This window comes from Notechis scutatus, chromosome 1 (assembly GCF_049901735.1).
Source record: "Notechis scutatus isolate UNSWTSFEM ecotype Mainland chromosome 1, rNotScu1.2, whole genome shotgun sequence".
Lineage (NCBI taxonomy): Eukaryota > Metazoa > Chordata > Lepidosauria > Squamata > Elapidae > Notechis > Notechis scutatus.
The window spans coordinates 188303218-188326038 of record NC_142009.1 but is presented as its reverse complement, the minus strand read 5'-3'; the positions used below and the strand labels follow the sequence as shown (position 1 = coordinate 188326038).

Here is a 22821-nt window from a genome sequence, read left to right as displayed (position 1 = left end):
GGCACAGCTGGTGAAAACCCAACTCTGAAGGACCCAAGGTTTTCCCCACCCAAATCAAAACCCAAACTTCTTGCCACCCAAGTCACAGTGTCCATCATATGGTTCAATCAGGTCACAGTTTCTTCCCTTCCGGCTGCCTTTGGTCCACGCCTTCCAAACACCTGATAGGGACGTCTTTAGCTCCCACGGGAAAGAATGTTATTTTGGCTACACTTTCCCCCAGGTATCTTTATTCCCCCCCCCACATTTCCACAGCTCCAACCGGCCTTGCTGTGGCAGCCCTGAAGATACTTCCAAAATGGCTTCAGCGCTGACAGTAGCTTTTTGAGATGATGAATGAATGAATGATAGGTAGATAGATGATAGATATAGATAGATAGATAGATAGATAGATAGATAGATAGATAGATAGATAGATAGATAGATAGATCATAGACAGACAGACAGACGATAGGCAGATAATAGATGATAGATAATAGATAGAGATAGATAGATAGAGATGATAGATAGATAGATATAGATAGATCATAGACAGACAGATGATAGACAGATAATAGATGATAGATAATAGAGATAGATAGATAGATAGATAGATAGATAGATATAGAGATAGATATAAATAGATAGATAGATAGATAGATAGATAGATAGATAGATAGATAGATAGATAGATAGATAGATAGATAGATGATAGATAGATAGATAGATAGAGATAGATAGATAGATAGATAGATAGATAGATGGATGGATAGATAGATAGATAGATAGATAGAGATAGGTAGATCATAGACAGACAATAGACAGATAATAGATGATAGACTAGACAGACAGACAGACAGACAGACAGATGATAGATAGATGCATGCATACATACTTACATACATGGAGGGAGGAAGGATGGCAGCTCTTGTAGATAAAAAAGGATGTGATGTTTTTTTCCTGTATTTACTTTTATTAAATTAGCAGCATAATGACCTCATTAAAACAACAAAATGGGATTTGTTTGGGAACTTCCGGTTTGTCGGCTTCGCGACGGCAGGGATTTGCGAAGCTGCGCGATCCCTGCCGCGCTAGCCGTTTTGGGGCTCCGACCCAGCCGGGTGCGGAGCTAGGCTGCCCTGCAGGGGCAGCTGAAGGTAGGGGATCCGGAGAAGGGTTTGGGGTGCTGCAGACCCCCTCCTGGCCGGCAGAACCCCTTTTCCCAGGACGGTGCAGCGGCGGTCCGTAATAGCCGCCACAAAGAAGCTGGCAGCCGGGTAAGAATGCGCAGGAGGAAGTGGAGAAAGTGATTGAGAGGAGAAAGTTTTCTTGGCTCCTAGGACTCTAAGACATATTTAATAAAATTCCTGAATAGTATGACTTTCTGAATAATACCTGCCAGAAGAGGAAAAAAGCGGCTGCTGGAAGGTGCTGAAAGGATAGCTTTCCCTCTTTTCCTACGGAATAAATAACTGGATATTAAGAAACCTATTTTTTAGGTGGAAATTGGATTTAAGCGATGAGTGGGAAGAGAGAGGATTAAAAAGAAAATATTTGTATGCTAAGATTTGTTGGAGCAGATGCCTTAAGGATTTGAAGACTAGAATATATTGTAACAAGACTTTAAACAGATTTGGACTTTCTTTCTCTTTGATTGATATCACCCCAGAAGGAGAAAGTGAGAACTCTGCCTTGGTTTGGACTGATTGATAACTTTGGGACTGTTTTATCTTTTTTATTTTCTTTTGAATATTCTGGTTGTTGTAAGAAGAAAGAAGGAGAAAAGAAAAGAAAAGATTTATAATGGCTCTTTCTGTTGAGGAACTGAGAAATGGTGTGGAAGAAGCTTTTCTTTTCTTAGAAATGGCGCTTACTAATTATCAACAAAAATTACAACAGATGAAGACAGCAGAGGAACAAGAAAGAAAGGAAGGAGCCATCTTTAATGAATCTCAGAATTTGATCCAGAAAAAAGGAAGAGAGAAAGAAAAGAAAAGAAGAGAAAAGAAGAAAACTAAAGGATTTAAGGACTTAAGATCTAAAACAACATTTAAGAAAGGGAAAAATAAAGTGCAAAACCAATATGATGAGTGTAAACAAAGGGGAAAAGAAATACGACAGAGAAGGGAAGCCGGTAAGGCAGAGGCTAGAAGAAGGGGGGTAGAAAGGTTTGTTGGGAAAAGAAAGAAAGGGAAAAGGTGGAGAAAAGCTACAACGTTTTGAAATTGAATGGAAAAAAGGAATTTTTATGGATAATGGATAAAGTATAATTTTTTTTTAAAAAAAAAGATTTTGCAAGGTACATAAGATGAGATGGTAGTATTTCAATGGTTTAAGAGTTGATAAGAGATTAAAATGTTAAAATGTTTAAAAATGATTGGTATTAAAACTTAATAATAGGAGAGGTTTAGAATATTGTTTTAATTAAAGAGTTTAATAAAATTATGGTATTGATGTTATTATAAAATTTTTATTATAGTATTTCTTTTTAATATTTGGATTTATTCTCTAATTATGCATTTAATTGTGTTGGATGTATTAGTTAGATAGAATGTACCAAGCAAAATCTGATTGGGTATTAGATATTATTTTAAAGATTAATTTGATTAACTTAGGGGGAGATAGAAAGGCATCATACTCTGATTAATGATTTCAGGAGAAACTGATTTTCTTTTTTTTTTATAAGGGATGAGACAAAGGGATGATAAAAAATGGACAAAAGATACAAATATAATGATTCAAACTAAGATGATTAATTAAGGTAGAATTAAGAAGTGTGAAATATGTGGAGAAGTTAATATAGAAGGCTTAGAATGGTAAATAAAATAAGTAATGATATGTAAGATGAGCATGAATATAATTGAAGTCCATGAAGAGAGAGACACCTGGGTCCAAGTTACTTTCCAAAAAGATATTTTTTTATGTTTTGTGTGTTGTGTGTATATGTCTTTTGGGGGAGAATTGGTAAAAACTTGTAGAAATATAGAATGAGAATAATGGTAACTAAGTCAGAAAGAAACAGATGAAATAATAATAATGATATTGAATAAGAGTAAAGAGAAGTAAAGAGAAATTGAATAAGAGGTTTTGGTATATTATATGGAAATGGTTTAAAACAGAATCATAATTTATCTGACTTGTTAAATTTATAAGGGAAAAAGGTTTAAACATGTAATGAATAATGATAATTTGTGTGTTTTAAAAATTAATAAAACTTGTTTAAAAAAAAAAAAAAAATGGGATTTGTTTTGTGACCTCAGCCAATGGTGACAAACTATATTGCTTAGTATAGTGTGAACACAGTTGCTGAGCATTCAAGAGTTTTCATAAATCCTTCTTTCCGAAAGGAACATGGGAAAGATACTATCATGTGGGTTGCATAGAACTGTATAACCAGCAATGGCAAATACCGGTAACTATTTCATTAGCTTTACATAGTCCTGGCAAAAAAAGAATTAAGATGTCCAAGACGATGAGATACATTTAAAGCTCCCATGATTGCAATTACACACTTATTAGGGAGTCAGTCCCAATGAACTATTAGGATTATACTATTAGACTCTCAAAGGAAGCATTCAGTATTATAGTATTTCTGAGAGTATTATCCTGGCAATAGATACGGCCCAAGTTTCCAGCAATCTGGCCTCTAAAATGCACACATTAGGGAACAAGAGGGTGACCATTTGGAGGAGTATATTGTTTAACATAAACAACAGCTGTGCTCTTGCAGTTCAGAGATGGAAAAAAAAATAGAAAGAAGTAAATAGATGAGGATCATCAGAAAAGAAATGCTGCACTCTAATCAACCACTTGCTCTTGTGCAGTTTCCAAGTTAGACTTTGCATACGGGAATATCAGATCACTCAGCCCAAAGCAACTCCTCTAGAAAACTGACTTTCTTCCCTCTTTAAAGATTTCTAGGCAGCGGGGAATGTTTCTGGTTCTAGCCAGTCAGATCCGTAAAAAGATTAATTATAAACCCAGCCCCCATCAAGAAGTTGCTCAAAATAACATCAGCTTTCCTTTTAAGACAAGGTCACTGAAGAACTTTCTAGGAGGTCATGGGTGTCAAACTCACGTTGCCATCACGCGACGTTTTGTGACATTTCCCCCATTCATAGAGCGGGGTGTGGGGGGCGTGGCCTGTGCACGACACATCCGGCCCACGGGTCACCAGTTTGACACCCCTGTCTATTGAAACATCTTTGCATTGGGATTTCATCGTCCTGATTTTGGATGGCCCCTTATGGCTGAAGAATGGACATTGGGAGAGCGTTTGGACAATTGGACCAGTTGGAAGAACTGCTTCTTTTTGGTCGGTTCTTATTCATTGTTTGGTAGGCTTTATCAGATGTCAGGGAGATAATGAGAAAAGGAGGAATGGCATTTGTGGTCAGGGAGCAAATATTAAAGTAATAAGTGGTCGGAGGATATACAGGCAGTCCTCGATTTATGACCACAATTAAGCCCAAAATTTCTGCTGCTAAGACATTACGTGAATTTTGTTTCATTTTATGGCTTTTCTTGCCACAGTTGTTAATTGAATCACTGCAGTTGTTAAGTTAGTAACATGGTTGTTAAGTGAATCTGGCTTCCCCATTGACTTTGCTTGTCAGAAGATTGCAAAAGGGGATCACATGATCCCCAGGCAGTGGTGGGATTCAAATTATTTTACTACCGGTTCTGTGGGTGTGGCTTGGTGGGCGTGGCAGGGGAAGGATACTGCAAAATCCCCATTCCCTCCCCACCTCACTAACCTGCTTTCCAGCTCCGTTCTCCTGTGCAGGGCAATAAAAGAAGACCCAGCCAATCAGCTGGGACTCAGGAGGCAGAGAATAGATGGGGGTGGGGCCAGTCAGAAGTGGCATTTGCTGGTTCTCCAAACCAGGGGTCGCCAACCTTTTCGACCTTGGGAATCACCAAACTCATAATTTTAAATCCCGAGGACCACTAATACAATTTTTTAAAAAAAGATAATATATTTAATATAAAAATTCTATTTTCTATTTTCTATTTTATATATATATACACATACACACACACATATATATATATTTGTTTTCGTAGATTTTCACGGGTACGGGTATGTAGGTCTAGGTGTGTTCGGGTCTTTTCACGTGTAAGATTAAGAGTATCTTGGCGACGTTTCAGCGAGGTCCCACTCGCCATCCTCAGGCTGGTGCTTTCGGCTTTGTGCCAGTGCAAGCAGTGTGTGATCGGAGCTGCCATCTCTCTATATATACTGGTGGTGGGGGCTGGTGTACTGGGCTGGTTGGCTGCGCTGCTGCCTCTTGATTGGTTGATGGAGTTGATGTTGCTATAATGGGCTGTGTGATGGCCTTGTGAGTTTTGTTGTGGAGATATCCTGGATCTTGTGCTGTAATCTCCTGGGTCGTTTGTTTTGTAGTGATCTTTTTTCATTGGCCTCTCGTGTTTTAACGGCTTGGGTAATGGGTTGTGTGATGGGCTTGTGAGTTCTTTTGTTGTGGTATCCTGGGTCCTGCATTGTAATCTCCTGGATCGTTTGTGTTTTGATCTCTTTTCCATTAACCTTCTGTGTAGTAACGGCTTGGGTAATGGGTTGTGTGATGACCTTTTGAGATTTATTGCTGTGGTATCCTTGGTCTTGTGCTGTGATATCCTGGGTCATTTGCTGTGTTGTAACTTCTTGAGTTCTCGTGGTGTAATTTCCTGAGTTTTCTGATGTGATGTCCTGAGTGGGTGGCTGTGATGTAGCATTCTGGGTTTTAGTCTGGCTTCGAGTTTGGGGTATGGGTCTGTGCTAATAAATACTGGTGGGGAGGTTGGCTGTGTTGTCATTTCTTGATTGGTTGATGGAGTTGATGTTTGCAGATTGGCTGGCTTTTTCGTAAGAACATGTGAATATGAATCAGATGCCAAGCGCCTGAATTTTGATCATGTGACCATGGGGATGTTGCAGTGATCTTAAGTGTGAAAATTTTTCATAAGCCACTTTTTTAAAGTGCCGTTGTAACTTGGAATGGTCACTAAATGAACTGCTGTAAGTCGAGGACTACCTGCATATTAGGAGCCTATGAAGTGGCCATGGCGGAGTAAGCTGCAGTCTAACCAAGTTTTAGTTAGAGGAGTGTCTCTCAGCCACAGCAACTTTAAGCTAAGTGGACTTCAACTCCCGAAATCTTGCTGGCTGGAGAATTCTGGGAGTTGTAATCCAGATTGAGTAACACAGGTTTAGAGTAATAGAGGGCCTTCTAGCATAAAAACTCATTTGCCAATACCATTTTGTGTAAAAAATAATAATAATCCAGGATTTAATGCAACATGAAACTGCTGGCCTGGTCTATATATAAATTAAAATTTTATTTTACCATAGTGCAGAGAACCACAGTAGATAGTTGACTGCATCACATGACATATTATATAAGACATTTGTAGTACTTTAATCTCCCATTACCCGGCCTGCGGTAAACATAAATTGGAAGATTTTATCATGCTTGACATGTTTTGTTTGTAATCATGATTAGCTACTGGAGAAGGATGGGCGGGGGTGGGGTGGGGGGGGAAGGAACAACAAGAATGTACAGCGAAGTAAATTCTTTCCTACTAATTAATTGTAAGAAAGGATGTAAATGGACATCAGGCAGAACAGATAAACTTTCCAGGGAATAATTCAGTCTGGTTTCCCTTAGTATCTTTTCTTTCTGTGCTACCTTTGGGCAGTTTACTCAGTTTCAGTGCTGAGAGGCTTGAGTTTCTCCTGACCAGGATTGGTGGTTGTCTTCTATTCTTGTTACCGGACGACCCCTCTTCTCTCCCCACACCCAGTTGGGGCTTCAGGCAAGTGGTTCTCGCTGCAAGAGGAGAAGAGCTCTAACCGGTGGTTCCGTTCATTAACAAGGCAGCTCCTATGATCACCTTGAGGGGGAAAAAGATAGTAATCCAGAGTCCAGAAGATGAAATGAAAACTCAAAGCACCTTTGTTTGATCACTGGCTGAAGTTGTAGACAACAAGAGCTACTACCCCCGCTTCCTTTGGGCAAGCAGTTCTGAGCAGTTGCCAGCTGTTGGGAAAGTATCATTAGCACAACAGGTTCACATTGTTCAAAATAAACGTTGCATTGACTTTGCAGCCTTGTGGTTGCATTTTGTACCAACCACAATTTCCAAGCAGATCCCAAGAATAGTCCAATGTAAAGCATATTAGGATACTCCATACCGGATGTCAGCAAGATGTGGCTACCTGTGGCTGGGTTTGACTAGCTCAAGAAGAGTTGCAGTTGGTATATTGTGGCGCTACGCCTCTCACCATGGCTTTCACTAGACAACTGCAGATCTGTTATTTCTGGGGTAGGACAGCCCTGGTCCAAAAGATTTTCCATTTCAGTCGAGTCCACCATTATCCTTGTCCAACAGTAACTCCATTTTATCTGATTTTAATTTCAGCTTGTTCTCCTTTCTCCAGTCTATTTAGCAAACTGAAGCAACATTCAGGGGTGTGGATAGCTTCCATGGAATTAGAAAGTAGAGAGCAATAATGCTGGGGATCCATCAACATACGATAGGATCCCACTCCAAAACTCTGAATTGGATCCCTGGTGATTTCCTAGAGATGTTGAACAGCAGAAGAACAAGACAGAACCTAGTGAGACACCATAGCATTACCTTTCTGGGCTCCTCCTGACAAGATGGACAAGAACTGCAAAAAAATTCTGACCCACAATCCTGTCTTGCTGACCAGTAGGCTATTATGGACGTGGTTAAAGTCCAGAAAAAGTCCATCTCTCAAGGCAAACAAAAAAGTGCAGAATCCAGAACATCCATTTCACCCAGGTGCCTCTAGAGCTGTGAGGCTGTCGCTTTCTCAATCACATTGCCCAAGAATGGAAAATCTGAGGCAGGCCTGCCGTTTGAGAAATCTTTTTTTTTTTTTAAACAAGTTTTATTAATTTTCAAAACACACAAATCATCATTATCCATTACATATTTAAACCTTTTCCCATTATAAATTTAACAAGTCAGATAAACTATAATTCTGTTTTAAACCATTTCCATATAAACATACAAAAACCTCTTTTCCAATTTCTCTTTACTTCTCTTTACTCTTATTCAATTTCATTATTATTATTTCATCTATTTCTTTCTGACTTAGTTACCATTATTCTCATTCTATATTTCTGCAAGGTTTTATTAATTCTCCCCCCAAAAAAAATATACACACAACACACAAAACATAAAAAGATCTTTTTGGAAAGTAACTTGGACCCAGGTCTCTCTTCATGGACTTCAATTATATTCATGCTCATCTTACATATCATTACTTATTTTATTTACCATTCTAAGTCTTCTATATTAACTTCTCCACATATTTCACTCTTCTTAATTCTATCTTAATTAATCATCTTAATTTGAGTCATTATATTTGTATCTTTTGTCCATTCTTTATTGTCCCTTTGTCTCGTTCCTTATAGAAAAAAAGAAGTTTCTCCTGAAATCACTAATCAGAGTATGATGCCTTTCTATTTCCCCCTAAATTAATCAAATTAACCTTTAAAATAACGCCAATACCCAATCCGATTTTGCTTGGTACATTCTATCTAAATAGTACATCCAGAATAATTAAATACATAGTTAAACAATAGATCTAAATATTAAAAACAAATACTATAATATAAATTTTATAATAACATCAATACCATAATCTTATTAAACTCTTTAATTAAAACTCACTATTCTAAACCTCCCTCATATTATTAAATTTTAAAACCAATCATTATTAAACATTTCAACATTTTAATCTCTTATCAACTCTTAAACCATTTAAGTTTTCTATTTCTAATACAATACTACAATATCATCTTATGTACCTTGCAAAATCTTTTGAAGAAATTATACTTTATATCCTTTATCCCTAAAAAGATTCCTTTTTTCCCATTTAATTTCAAAACTTTGTAGCTTTTCTCCACCTTTTCCCTTCCTTTCTTCTCCCAACAAACCTTTCTACCCCCTTCTTCTAGCCTCTGCCTTACTGGCTTCCCTTCTCTGTCGTGTTCCTTTTCCCTTTTGTTTACTATCATTATATTGATTTTGTACCTTATTTTTCCCTTTCTTGAGTGTTTTTTAAATCTTAAGTCCTTTATTTCTCTTCCTTTTCCTCTTCCTTCTTTCTTGGTCGCGTTCTGAAATTTATTAAAAATGGCTTCCTCTCCTTCTTCTTCTTCTGCTATCTTCATCTGTTGTAATGTTTGTTGATAGTTAAAAAGCGCCATTTCTAAAAAAAGGAAGGCTTCTTTCAAACCAGCTTTACCATTTTTTTGCTTCTTCATAATCTTTTCTCAGTTCCTCAATAGAAAGAGCCATTATAAATCTTTTCTTTTCTTTTCCCCTTCTTTCTTCTTACAACAACCAGAATATTCCAAAGAAAAATAAAACAGTCCCAAAGTTATCAGTCAGTCCAAACCAAGGCAGAGTTCTCACTTTCTCCTCCTGGGGGTAGTATCAATCAAAGAAAAAGAAAGTCCAAATCTGTTTCTTAAAATCTTATTGCAATATATTTTAGTCTTCAAATCCTTAAGGCATCTCCTCCAACAAAGTCTTAGCATACAAATATTTTTGTTAATCCTCTCCCTTCCCACTCATCGCTTAAAGCCAGTTTTCACCTAAAAAAAAAATAGGTTTCTTAATATCCACTTATTTATTCCGTAGGAAAGGAGGGTAAGCTTTCCTTTCAGCACCACCAAACTGCCGCTTTTTTCCTCTTCTAGAAGGTATCATTCAGAAAGTCATACTTTTCAGGAATTTTGTTAAATATGTCTTAGAGTCCTAGGAACCAAGAAAACTTTCTCCTTTCAAAAACTTTCTCCACTTCCTCCTGCGCATTCTTACCCGGCTGCCAGCTTCTTTGTGGCGGCCATTACGGACCGCCGCTGCACCATCTTGGGAAAAGGGGTTCTGCCGGCTGGGAGGGGTCTCAACACACCCCAAACCCTCTCCGATCCCCCTATTCTTCAGCTGCCCTGCAGGGCAGCCTAGCTCCGGACCCGTCCGGATCGGAGCCCCAAAAGCGGCTAGCGCAGCAGGGATCGCGCAGCTTCGCGAATCCCTGCCGTCGCGAAGGTTTCGACAAACCGGAAGTCCCCGCTTGAGAAATCTTTGAAGTCAGGCAAAAGTAACATTTAGTGAAATCTTTCCCCCTAAATATTTTAAAACTGCCTCCATTAAGCATGTCAGAATGCACCTGTCGTTCAAGGACTTGAGCACGCAAATGCATAAAACAAGATAAAGCATGGGCTTTAAGAAATGTCTTAAGATTGCATGTCTACCCTTTTTCTTTGAGTGACACATAGGTGGCCTAATTTAAGAATATTAAGTCTATTGTGGAAGTCTGAGGCAGTGATGACGTTGTATGCAGACCCATGGCCCAGCATTAACCTGTACTCAATAATAGCTGAAATATATTCAGCTCAACGAAAATCTACATTAGCCCAATGGAATTTTCCCTGCACAGGATTCCTCTTGGTGCATGTGCCAAGCTATTTGTTTCAGATATTCAGATGAAGAATTTCCTTTCCATACTCAGGGAGAGCTGAGGTCAAACTGGATGAAAGAAAGTTTAATTTTCCTTCTATTTATCATATGCTCACTGCAAGATGCCACCCAATTCCACTTTACCTGGTCTTTCCTTCTTGACAAGGCCTGTGGGAAAAACGAATGGTTTGATCCAGCTCTTACCTAAAATCTGCCTCTCTGCACTTAAAAGTAAATTTAGTAATATGCTGTTGGAACTTGCATGCAGAGAATACATCACTGCAGCACACTTTTGCATTTTTGTTCAATGCGTTCACATGCAATCTTGGGATAGTCACTTTCCATTTAACATGAGAAAATCTTCTGCTCTGGGAATAAGTCTGCACTCAGGAAGAAGGTGCTATTTCCGTATTTCTACGCCTGGAGTACTTTGACGCCAACAAACTCTTTAACATAAAATGAAGAAGACATAGAAAAAGGGGAGGGAAATGGGAATCACGTGAACACACTTCATGGTACTTTTATGCAGGACCTATCTGAAGGGTAAAGCATCTTTTCTATATCCATTTATCAAAAAAAGAAATTGGTAGCTTAAGTGCATAGTGAAGCTCATTTTAATTGATTTTTTTTTCTTCTGGTAGGCCACAAAATTCTGGACTGTACACCACAGTCAGGACAGAGAAGGGTAGCTTATAGTGAATATCTTAGCAGAGGAGGAAAATGTGTGTCCTTACTAAGGAGTTGATCTTCCACTGGGACCTGAGCTACTTTATTTGATTCGTTAACATAATGCAATTTCTCCCCTCTGGGATTTTGACCAGTATTAATTCTTCCTCTAAGGCATGTAACTTTCATTTCCAGCCTTTGAACAGCTGAGTCATAATAAAAGGGAGCAGAGTGACACGAAATGATTTGAAATGTGGGTGAAGGACAAACTTTAATGAAGTAGTTCTGTTATTATAGCTAGTTAATTATTTCGCAGAACTATGCAGTACTTCAATTGCACATGGCTCAGGTGTTCCTCAGTTTGGAAGAGAGCCAGTTTGGTGAAGTGACACAGGTGATGGTCTTGAAACCAGGAGGTGATGAATTCTATAATAGTTCTCCCTTGGAAATGAAAACCGGCTGAGTGATTTTAGGCCGGTCGCTCTCTCTCAGCCCAACCCATCTCACAGGGTTGTTGTGGAAAAAATAGGAGGTGGGAGCATTAGGCATATAACAAAACATAAAGACAGGATAAACCATAAATAAACTGGAGTTGGAGTCATGAAATCCTGCCTCTTTAAGCCCAACTACTGCGGTACTTAAAAGATTCTACATACAACCTTTAGAATTTTCAGTATTTCTACATACATACAACCCCCCTTTTTACCACATACAAATATATAGTTTTGGTTCATTTGATTTGGTTTGGTTCATAAATGAACAAGTATAATGTTTTGGACTTACTTTAAAAAAATAAAATAAACATTTTAGTCAAAAGTCATTTTTTTCGGTACTGCTGTAACTTCAAGCAGTTGGTAAACAAAGGTAATAAGTCTGGGTTTTTACCTATAGACAAAATCTGCATCCAGCTGCTCCCTGGACCAAGTCCACTATATCTGAAATAATCTGAATGAGTCTCTTAAATTTACATTATTTACAATATTTCTGAAAGCCAGAAACTATAGGCCAGTGAGCTTAACATCTGTAGTTAATGGAATCACTTTTTTGGGGGGGGGAAAAGGATTAACGAACATTTAAAAGCACACAAATTGATGGACCCAAAGTAGCATGGCTTTACCAAGTGCAGATCATGTCATACTAATCTGATTGACTTTTTTAACTGTGCCAAAAATGTTTTGGATGAAGAGGGTAGTGTAGAAATAGCTGAGCTGGATTTTAGCAAAGCATTTGATACAATTCCATGTAATGTGCTCATAAAAATGTTGTACAGGTTAAGGCTTAACCATCTGATGTTTGGGTGGATAGAAGTTGGCTCAGGGATTGATTCCAGTGTGTGATTGTTAATGGGGCTCGGTCTGAATAGAGACTAATCATACTTGGTGTACTGCAAGGATCAGTCCTAGATCCTGTTCAATGTATTTGTTAACTGATATACCACTTAGACTTATACATCACTTCCCGGTGCTTTTACAGCCGTCTCTGAAGAGGTTTACAGAGTCAGCATATTGCCCCCAACAATCTGGGTCATTTTACCCACCTCGGATGGATGGAAGGCTGAGTCAATCTTGAGCCTGTGAGGATCGAATTGCTGGCAGTCAGCAGAAATAGCCTGCAATGCTGAATTCTAACCACTGCACCACCACGGTTCATGGATACAACAGAAGGATTATCTATAGAGATTCTCAGTCATCCAGGTCACGACTGTCCCAAAGGTGCATTTTCAGGATGCAACTGGAGTCCAGGTTCTTCCTGAAATAGCACTTTTGGGACAACAGAAGGATTGCTAGACAAGGTTTGTCTTTTTTCTGATGACACAAAAGTGTGTAATAGATTTGATGTACCAGGGGGTTTTCATAACATAGAAAATGATTTGGCACTGCTGGAAAATTAGCCAAAAATGTGGAGACCCTAATCCTCAGTGTTGTTGCTGTGGGGAAAACAAGAGGATGGAGGAGCATTATGTATGTTTACTGTTATGACTTATTTATATATTTAAAAAAAGGTGGGATAAAAACCTAATAAATAAATAAAGCTTGGTAAGGTTCTAAAGCAAAACTTTAATAAATTAATATGCATGCCCAGCAGAAGTACAAAAAGACAACTGAAAACCACAAAGCCATTTTCATTCATTCAGTTGTTGCCATCTCTAGCTGGAAATACACTAAAAGGCTTTACTTAAAATGGCAATCGGAGTATGTTTCTAATACATGAAAATGCATTTCTGGCAGTTAAATAAATGTGATGAAATCCAACAAAAGTTATCCTTCAAGTAGGAAAAGAATGACAGGAGATGTCAATAAACACTTAGAGGTTCTGGTTCTCTGGAGTTTGTTCCCCCCTCCCCCTCTGAAAGACCATTTACAAAACAGAGCAGGAAACCACCACAGATTGACACTGAGAAACATGCTAAATCACAGTCACAAACTATTTCAGAATTCAGATGCTGACTCCTTCTCCTTCTACCCTTTGTAGGAGAAGCCTCACAAAAGAGGTGAGCAAGGAGCAGACCAGGTTAACAGAAATTCTGGACTAGGATGAAACAGCCCACACAGCGATAAATCCTGGGAAGCAGAGCATATGATCACCTCTCCCCAATATTTTCTGTATGGGCAAAAGCAACATAAGAAACACCTTTCACACAGCACAACCTCACAATAAAAATTCAGCCGCAGGAGCTGGCTCAATTATTCACAGTCCTCTGATTTTTCTCACCATCCGCTAAGAAACACTTGCACACGTACTCCAAGTTCAAAATAAAATATCTTCATTTTTTATAAGCATCTCCACCACCAGTCTCTGATAACGAATATCATTCAGGGCAGCCATTGCATCCAGCCCGGGCGCTCGCATCAGGGTTGGTCCGAAAACAATGCCAAGGTTTTCTGCATTCATGAGGTTCTTTTTTTCATGGAGAGTTACCCTGGAATAAGACAGAATGTGATTAAAATGCGAGCGAGCAAAAGCTTGAACGAGCTGCAATCGTGATCTCGTCGACCCAGAAATGAAAAGGGTCACGTGAAGTACAAATTAAAGATAGCTTGGACGGTCATAACCACAATCTTTGTGCAAAATTAGAATTCACAGTGTTCCCTAGTGAACAGTTATGGAAATGCTCCAATAAGGCTGAAAAAAGAATTATGGATAAGGCGAAAACAATAAGGCAAATTGAAGGGAAGAACAACAAAATAAAATATTAGATGTCTTATGAATAAGATACTGGAGGGTGATTCATTCTCCCTCCATCCCTCCCTCTCCCTCTCCCTTTCACACACACACACAAAACCTATCTTAATCTTGATAATGTTTGATTCCTTGCACATCATAGACAACTGCCAACATAGCAAGACATTTCTTCAGCTGCCCATTATTTGTAGTTAACAGGAATAGGTATTTATTTATTTATTTATTTATTTATTTATTCATTCATACATAAATACATTATTTATTTATTTGTTTGTTTGTTGAATTTATATTTGGCAACTCCTTCTTGTATTAATAAATGTCCCTTAAATCAAACTGAATGTCTTAATCGAGGAGATCTTTCCTCCTTGTCTCATATAATAATATTAGAATTCAGGATCATTGAAGAAAGATGAACAATGAGACATTTCATGATACAAGGAAATATTTCACGCATCTACTGGTATCATGGATTGGGCCAATTTGTGCCAGGTGGGGCTTTTAGTGTACTTGCAATGCTAACATTATCTGTGATTGGAAGCAAAGTAACTCTGAAGATCAGATGTTGGTAAAAATGGCAGAAAATTGCTATTGTTCTTTGGCAGAAAGAAGAGACTGAGCTAGGTGGTCTTTTATCCAACATTACTTCACCTTTATTTATCTAATCCATCCATCTTGTACAAGGTTCTTTCACTTTTTGATGCTGGTTATACCATGGTGCAGACATTCTCGCAAAATGTTAGATGTGTTGTACCCGTATACCAGCAGCAAAACAAATTACTGGGCTTCAGCACTCACTATTTTAGTTCCTAACAATGTTTTGGGGTCTAATATCCAAGGTATTACCAGAAATATTTTATTCTTATGACTGGTGCTATGTTTTGCATCATGGTAGCTTCCTTTTCATGAAAATTAAAAGCATTTTACAGAATAAAATTTGGCTGAGAGCTTGATCAACAAAGGTGGCAATGGTCAGTCCATTGCACCCCGATACCACAGCGGGGACTAGACAGACACCCCATTTTCTATATGGTCAGCTAGACTCTTTAAAGCTATGAACGAGGCAGGGAGAAGAGGGAGGGGGTCAAGGAAAGAAACCCCCAACTTTTGCTCTGGTTCTGCTTGGAGAATTCTTCCCTCCACTGAGTCACCTACTTTCCCGCTACACTTTGGAAAGGATCTTGATGATTCTTTATGGAATGGTATTGTTTGGTTTACTGTGCTTTAAAACACGTATTTGGATGTTACTTGTAAACAAGTTTGAAAAGATTTATGTTCGGAAAGTCAACATACAAACAAGTAAAAGCTATTTTGAGACTCTTGTGCCATTATGAATTCCATAGAGGAAGGATAAAAGTCTAGAAGTGAGTAAGACCATGTGCCGTTATAAAAGGTTACCCTTACCTCTTCTACACTCATGACATAAAGCAGTAAAATGTAATCCAACCACTTCCAAAGCCACTAAAGAAAGACGGACCTCCACAGATCCCACACCTTCTGCATCTAGTTAATGGGTACAGTACAAAAAAGCTGCCCCCTCCCTGTTTCTGTTTTAATGGCATAACATACATACAAACTGCTGTCTTGAGAGGCCATGATTTGCTTTATGGTGGCTAATTGCCTATTTCAGAAAAAAACCCTCACGTTTGTAAATTAGTTTTTGAGCAGACTAAACAAAAGCTCTAACGCATATTACTGATTTACAACACAAGAGAAATGCCATTAAGGATTTAGTCATTAAATAACTAAATTTCCATTATTGGAAAGTTCATGAATTATAAAGAAAACATTAAAAAAAACACCATCCCAGAGGCTCTGTTTAATGTGGAATTAAATCATGCCAGACACTTATAATGACAGACAGGAGCTGCAAGTTTGGGAACAAAGAATTCTGAAGTTAGACAACTCTGCCCTGAACTGACTTTTCAAGCTGGTATTTTAAAGGGACGGAGTCAGAACAGTAGCAGGATTCTGTCCCTCCAACTGCAAATTCAGATACCTCCAATTAAATAATTACAATAAGGAACACCCAAAATAAGATTACTCCCAACAATGAAGTGGAGGTTCCATGTTTAGAAAATGCAGCCAATACACCAGCTTAAGAATAAAGCAGATAGAGATGGTGAAGTAAGATCAGACAGAAAAAAATGCAAATACAGAGACAGATTATTCTATGAAACAAGCTAGGTGGATTATTGGAGATGCTGGATGCTGCATGTACCACCAGAAGGCATTAATCTGGTAATATTTATTTATTTCTTGAATTTATTTGATGCCTATCTCGCAGTGGGGCTACTCTAGGTGGCCTACAATAGTAAACAAGAAAACTAAAGAAGTGCAAACAGAAGTAGAATAATTGAACAATAAAATAAACAATGACAAATGTATACATCAATATGATAACAAAACAGATAGATGGGTGGATGGGGGGGGGGGAGGTGGAGTCTGCAATCACTCCCCCATTTGTTCCCCACTGATATGTGATAATATGAATGAATTTTAATCTCCTAGTACAGTTTCATGAAGACCATGTTGCAATTAACCACACTAAGTGACCAAGCCGTGAGTAACTATACTATACGAAGGGAGTCTGGATCAGAAAGGGCAATAATTGGCACACTGGATGAATTTGTGTGGAGACCTTCCTGGTGAGGCTGCTACATGCTTGTCAAGCACAAGCTATGAGTCTAGGAACGCCCCTAAGTTGCACACAACATTGAATGGAGGAGTGCAATCCCATTGAGTGCAATCCCACCTGAACTGAGAGCTAAATATCCAGTTATTTGGTCTTATCAGGTTTGATTTTGAGTCTATTCTTCCTCATCAAATCCATCCCTGAAGAGGCTCCAGGAACTGGAATGTGACTTCAATAGCAAGACTTGGTCAACTAGAGGCCAAAATATACAGCTGAGCATCATGGGTGCTCTGATAGTCAATAGGTGTCTTTGCCCAACAGTTTTATCAATATGTAGATAGGAGAAGTGAGAGCATCAGCATTTCAGGCACTCTGAAAACCAGGAGTTGTGTTGGACATGTCCTTGAAGGATACTAGGATTAATGGCATCTAGGGTTGCTGATAGATCAAGAAAACCTAGGATGGTTGCATTACGCCTATTCTGACTTAGCTAGAGGTTATCAGCAAGAGATCGTATATGTAGGATTTAAAAATGGAAGCAGTTAGCATAAGAACCTGGAACAATTGGTTGGTGGGCTTGAATTGAGGACAGATCCTTTCACTTAATACCTCTTTAAATGAGCCATAAGATAGCGTAATGTTTCGCAGTGCGCAGGCGGCAGTAGCTTCAGTGCTTCATGAAGTATTTCCAGCTGTTCATCAGGATCTGTGGTTTCTGAAATTGAAACATCTGATAAACTTTAAGCCAAAAGATGCACAAAATAAAGTTAGAGGAGCCTCTTCCAAGACCCATGTTTCCTGATATATCACATTCTCAATATTATCTGAATGAATTACATGCAAGGAAAGAAAAAGTAGAAAGCTTCATATTCAACATCAAAAAAAGGTGGCTGTCTTGATGGCTTGAGAGGTCTGTTAGGAGCATCTGGTTGGCCTCCATTCAAAGCTAGTAATAACTCATACATGCCCATGCCTAGGAAAATGCTCAATCTGAAAACATTCTGGTATTTTAGAGGTATTATTTACCTAAATAAGCTGACATACGTGAGCAACCTTGTTTAATCCTGTTGCTTACTAAATCTGAATGGCTGGCCTAGATATTAAAAATACCAAAGCTACAAGCCTATAACTATGAACTGCAGAACCAATGACAGGAGGATTAGCTGTTCTTCATAAATTGAACACACTGTCTTCAGGAATGCTGCCACAAAATCTCTGATAATCGATTGTCTAATATTGTGTACACTGGTAACCAACTTGCTATTTCACAATATCTTTTCTACTACTAAAAAAATGCTGATTTCTTTCAAAAATTGCAATATGGCTAGCTCTTCAAAGATGAGAAAAACTGGCTCTGCAATATACACATATCCCTTGTTTCAAACAAATATAACGTGAACAATTTAGACAAATAAAAGTACCCATTTGAGAAAGGATACAATTTAAGGCTTACTTGCAGACTCTATGAATTTGGGGTAGGCATCATATGTGATTAATGGAATTGGCAAGTCCCTGAAGTAGAGTTTAAGTGCACCAGTGATAATGTTGATATCTTCATACATATTCACGGAAATGTCTGCTTTTTCCCCATCTGAACATAAAGAGGGAGGGAGACCCAAAATATAAAATGTACATAATATCAATGAATGGAATTGTAATTTGCAATGATATTTAAGACAATACACATACTGTTATACATACAAAAGCAGAAAACAAGGTAAAATGCATTTTGAAATGAAAAATATATGTTCCATATGCAGCACTTTTCAAGAATTCTGTGGAATTCTTATCTGCAAAGAATAAAATATAACATAGAGAAAATTGCTTGTGGTCACAACAGCTGGGCTCTGTGATTCAGCTGCAGACCACCGAATGGCCACTTTAATTTCTATTCTCACAGCATTGTAACTGATTTCAATGAGATTTGGGCGGTGTTATGCGTTTCAAATGCAATTATTATTATTTAAATAAAAAGTGCCATGACATAGAAAGTCAGACATGAAACAATAAATTTCTTCTTGTTTTGTTATACCTACAATGAGATTGGTAGAATGAGAGGCTATGGTATCCATAACCTCCAACCATTAGAGATAGTGAGAAGCATAGTCGAACATACATTGAGAATGCCAGATTAGGAAATGTTGCACAAAATCACATTCAAAGACAACCGTCAACGTTTAAAAATGAATAGAAACCAAATTTTAGCCTCATTAGCAAATTAGCACAGATGAAAAAAAGTTATTAATTACAGTCACCTCCTATTATTATTCATAAAAATAAGTGCTACAGTCAGTCAGATGATTGTAAGTAATCAGAGCATGGTGGCTCAAGAGGTTAGAAGGCTGGGCTGGGAAGGCTCATGTTTGAGAACTGGCTGCCACTGCGGGGCAGGGTGAACTCCCGTCACACACCCCAGCTCTTGCTGACCCAGCAACTCAAAAGCAGGTGTGAGTAGATAAATGGGTACCACTTTGGTGGTAACCTTATGGGGACACGAAAGGAGCCCTCAACTGAGTGTCCCTCAGGAAAGGTGAGATCACTAGCAAACCCTTTCATCATGGAAGCATTTTGGGGTTTCCAACATGGAAGTTGTAGTAGTGGTATTACATCATCACAAACTATGTGCTTTAAAAACGTTCTGCTCTTAGAACTCAAATCTAATTCTCCATACTTTTTTTGGAGGGGGGGGGGGAGAATGAGCTGTGAAATGGCTGAGATCTAAGCAGCTACTTAAAGCATGCCCAACAGTTCAAATATATCGAGTTTGTTTTTAATTATTTCTTCCCTGTACCACCGATCTAACCTATCCACCACATCATGCCACAGCATTCCAAACTTATGCAGGTTAAAAAATGCTTCATATTTGGCACTGTTGAGAGAAGTGCTTTCAGAGAACCAAATCAACTTCCTATTAGCCATGCAATATTCATTCATTGGATTCTAGCAAATAGGATAGAGGTAATTATTATGGTAAGCACTGAGTAAAGAACCTACCTCGATCAAAAGCCATTTTGACATCTTCAATTAGGTCGCTGAATCCTGACACTCGGTAGAGTCCTTCAGAATTGAGTCCTTTTAAATTAAAGTCATCGCTAGATTAAGCAATCATTTTTTTCTGATAGACGTGTACTTTTCGATTAACAGTACATAAAACAGAGCTCATTTTTTTAAGCTGCAACTTTCTTACTCAGCATAATTTTATAATCAGCTTTCAATTATTCTGTGCAAACATATTTATGATAATGTTTCCGGAATAAAGATGCCATACATGCATACGTACATACTCATCATGCTTTTCCCTTTTAAGGTAAACAGCTTTACACAAAGTACAGATAAAAAGTAATAAACATTAAACCCAAGAAATTATGTGCAATCGAAGCCAAGATGGGTTCAGGCCCATCTGGTGACATGCATGATGTATAAAAGATTGTGACTGTTTAGGGAATGTTAAAAAAGCATGAATTAACAAAAGAAATGAAACTAACACAGCAGATACTTGGGGTGTCTTTGAAACTAAGAGAAAAGGAAGGGATGTGATGAAGGCTGTCTCTGCTTGTGAAACAGAGCTGATAAATACATATTTTTTTTCTTTTTTTTTTTTTTTTTTTTGTTTGTTTTTTTTTGTTTTTTTTTTGTGTGTGGGGGGGCGGGGGGGGGGGGGGGGGGGGGGGGGCGGGGGGGGGGGGGGGGGGGGGGGGGGGGGGGCCCGGCCCGGGGGGGGGGGCGCGGGGGGGGGGGCCCGGGCCCACGTTTTGTTTGGGGGGGGGGGGGGGGGGGGGGGGGGGGGGCGGGGGGGGGGGCGGGGGGGGGGGGGGGGGGACATAGTGAAATTGTAGGTTTAATAATGAATAAAAGGACTAAAAATATATAAAAATATTATTTGATGTTGGTTGGAATTACATGATCATAAAAAGGGAGGGTTTTTTATGTAGATAGATAGATAGATAGATAGATAGATAGATAGATAGATAGATAGATATAAAATTAAGAATCCACAAGCTGGTGAGAGTTGCATGTTATGCTCCAGGGATAATGAAAGAACCAGGAATACATTTGGGAAAACCAGATAATATTCTGATAGAATGTAATCCAAAGGGTGGTGAGGAATCTGTTAAGTGATATGAACAGATGGGTGAACATGTTATGAAAGAGTATAGAAAAACTGACCAAGCCATTTGTGGAAACCCCAAAATGAATGAGAATATTGACTTTGAGCTATTTGCTCAGAAAACCCCCCCTCTCCTATTGGATATTTATACTGATTTACATATATTTAAAGTTATGTAAGTAACGAACAAGCATAGCGAAGAAAGACTTGGTGGAGGAAATATACAGTATTTCTCACAAAAATGATTTCAAAAAAGGAATGTTAGTTCTCAGTAGCATAAATATCATCCAAATCTAATGGAACAATATTTTTCTATCTCGGTGCTATAGTATCAAAGAAAAGACAGTAATATAGAGATTTGCTATATAATACTATTTTCTAAATGAATGGGATTTAGATTTGTTTTTCTCCAAGGCCACTGATAATTTTAGGACACCCTGGGTAAAACTAGTTAGTTCTAGCCTCCAACTGCGTGAGATCAATTTAACAGGATGATTAGCAAGGCAACCAAATCACTTAAATATGCTTTACCTCTCGACTCAATTTCCCTAATGCACATGTCTACAACCATTGGTCTCTTTGTTAAGTGTACTTTTACCAGCGTAGTGAGATCACAGCTGTACACTTTCTTAACATGCTTCAAGTCCGGCTTGCAGTCATTCGGGACCATTTTGGAGCATTGTTTATGAACATTTAAGCCACAATCTGAGGAAAGGGAAAAAGACAAAAAAGAAACGTTAGCGTGAGATTCAGCGCAATGAAAGCTATACCTGTAAACTACGCAACACTCCCAAAGTTGCGGCTACGGTTGTGTGGATTTATGCAGGATGTGAATCAGAACAGCACAGAATCCATTCTCACTTAATCACGATGTCAGTCTTTGCAGATAACTAGGTGTGGGATACCTGTCGGTTTAATTTCTTAAATTCTACCGCACTAAATTAGGGGACCGGGTCATTCAACACTAGAGCTGGCTGATTTTGCCAGTGGCAAAATACACCTTTTTAGCTCTGAAGCTTTCAAAGCCTGGCAGCAGAACAAATAGGTTACATTTCTAGCTACCTATCATAAATTTTGTGGACACATCCAAAAGACATGTGAAGCTATGCTCAGCGAGCTGCTTGAACATCCTCTAGCTCTAAGCAGACCTTACCTACAGTTACCATAAAGCACGAGTAAGTGGGTTTTGGAAGGGCACCCTGTGTTGAAGTCACCCAATACTGATTCTGGAAAGCCCAACCCAAGGACAGGTCATTCCAAATCCTGCTACTGGAACTCCTTTGAGATTCTGCCAATGGCCTCTAGTCCTTTCTTGATGCAAAGGGCATGTTTTATCACCAACCTTTGTTTCTCTCCCCCCACCGCCCTGTATGTGTGTGCGTGCATGTGAATCAAAGCAGAAACACTATTATGAAAAGGAATCATCTGAATCCATTGCTGCTCTCCTTCAAAGCCTCTAAAACCAGAAATCCTCTTTATCTCATTATCAGGTTACCCAAATGTTTTGTAGTTTCCTCAGACCACCGAGGCAGAGGAGATTAGACCATATTTAATTTTATTAGGTGGCAAAAAGCTTCAAAAACATAAAAAAAAATGCGAAGTGGATTTTCAGATACATTAAGCTAAAACCTCTCAGACGAGCTGCTCTTTCTCTTTCATTTCTAGAGCACTACAGAAAAGGTTTTATATTTAGGAGCAGGGGGAAAAAATCGACGTCAACATTTTCCAATGAAACTGAAATAATGTG

General features: G+C 38.6%; 1 protein-coding gene across 1 annotated transcript in view; it reads right to left on the bottom strand.

Annotated features, from left to right (window-relative positions):
* Window positions 1-13188: 13188 nt before the first annotated feature.
* Window positions 13189-22821, bottom strand: part of CHN1 (chimerin 1) — a 122717-nt gene continuing 113084 nt past the window's right edge. The window contains exons 9-13 of the mRNA XM_087949690.1: window positions 21606-21779; window positions 19961-20038; window positions 18420-18557; window positions 17576-17681; window positions 13189-14071 (exon numbers count right to left, since the gene is read on the bottom strand). Of these exons, the coding sequence (XP_087805816.1) occupies window positions 13900-14071; window positions 17576-17681; window positions 18420-18557; window positions 19961-20038; window positions 21606-21779 (668 nt within the window). The 3' untranslated portion in view covers window positions 13189-13899. The remainder of the gene's footprint in view (window positions 14072-17575; window positions 17682-18419; window positions 18558-19960; window positions 20039-21605; window positions 21780-22821) is intronic.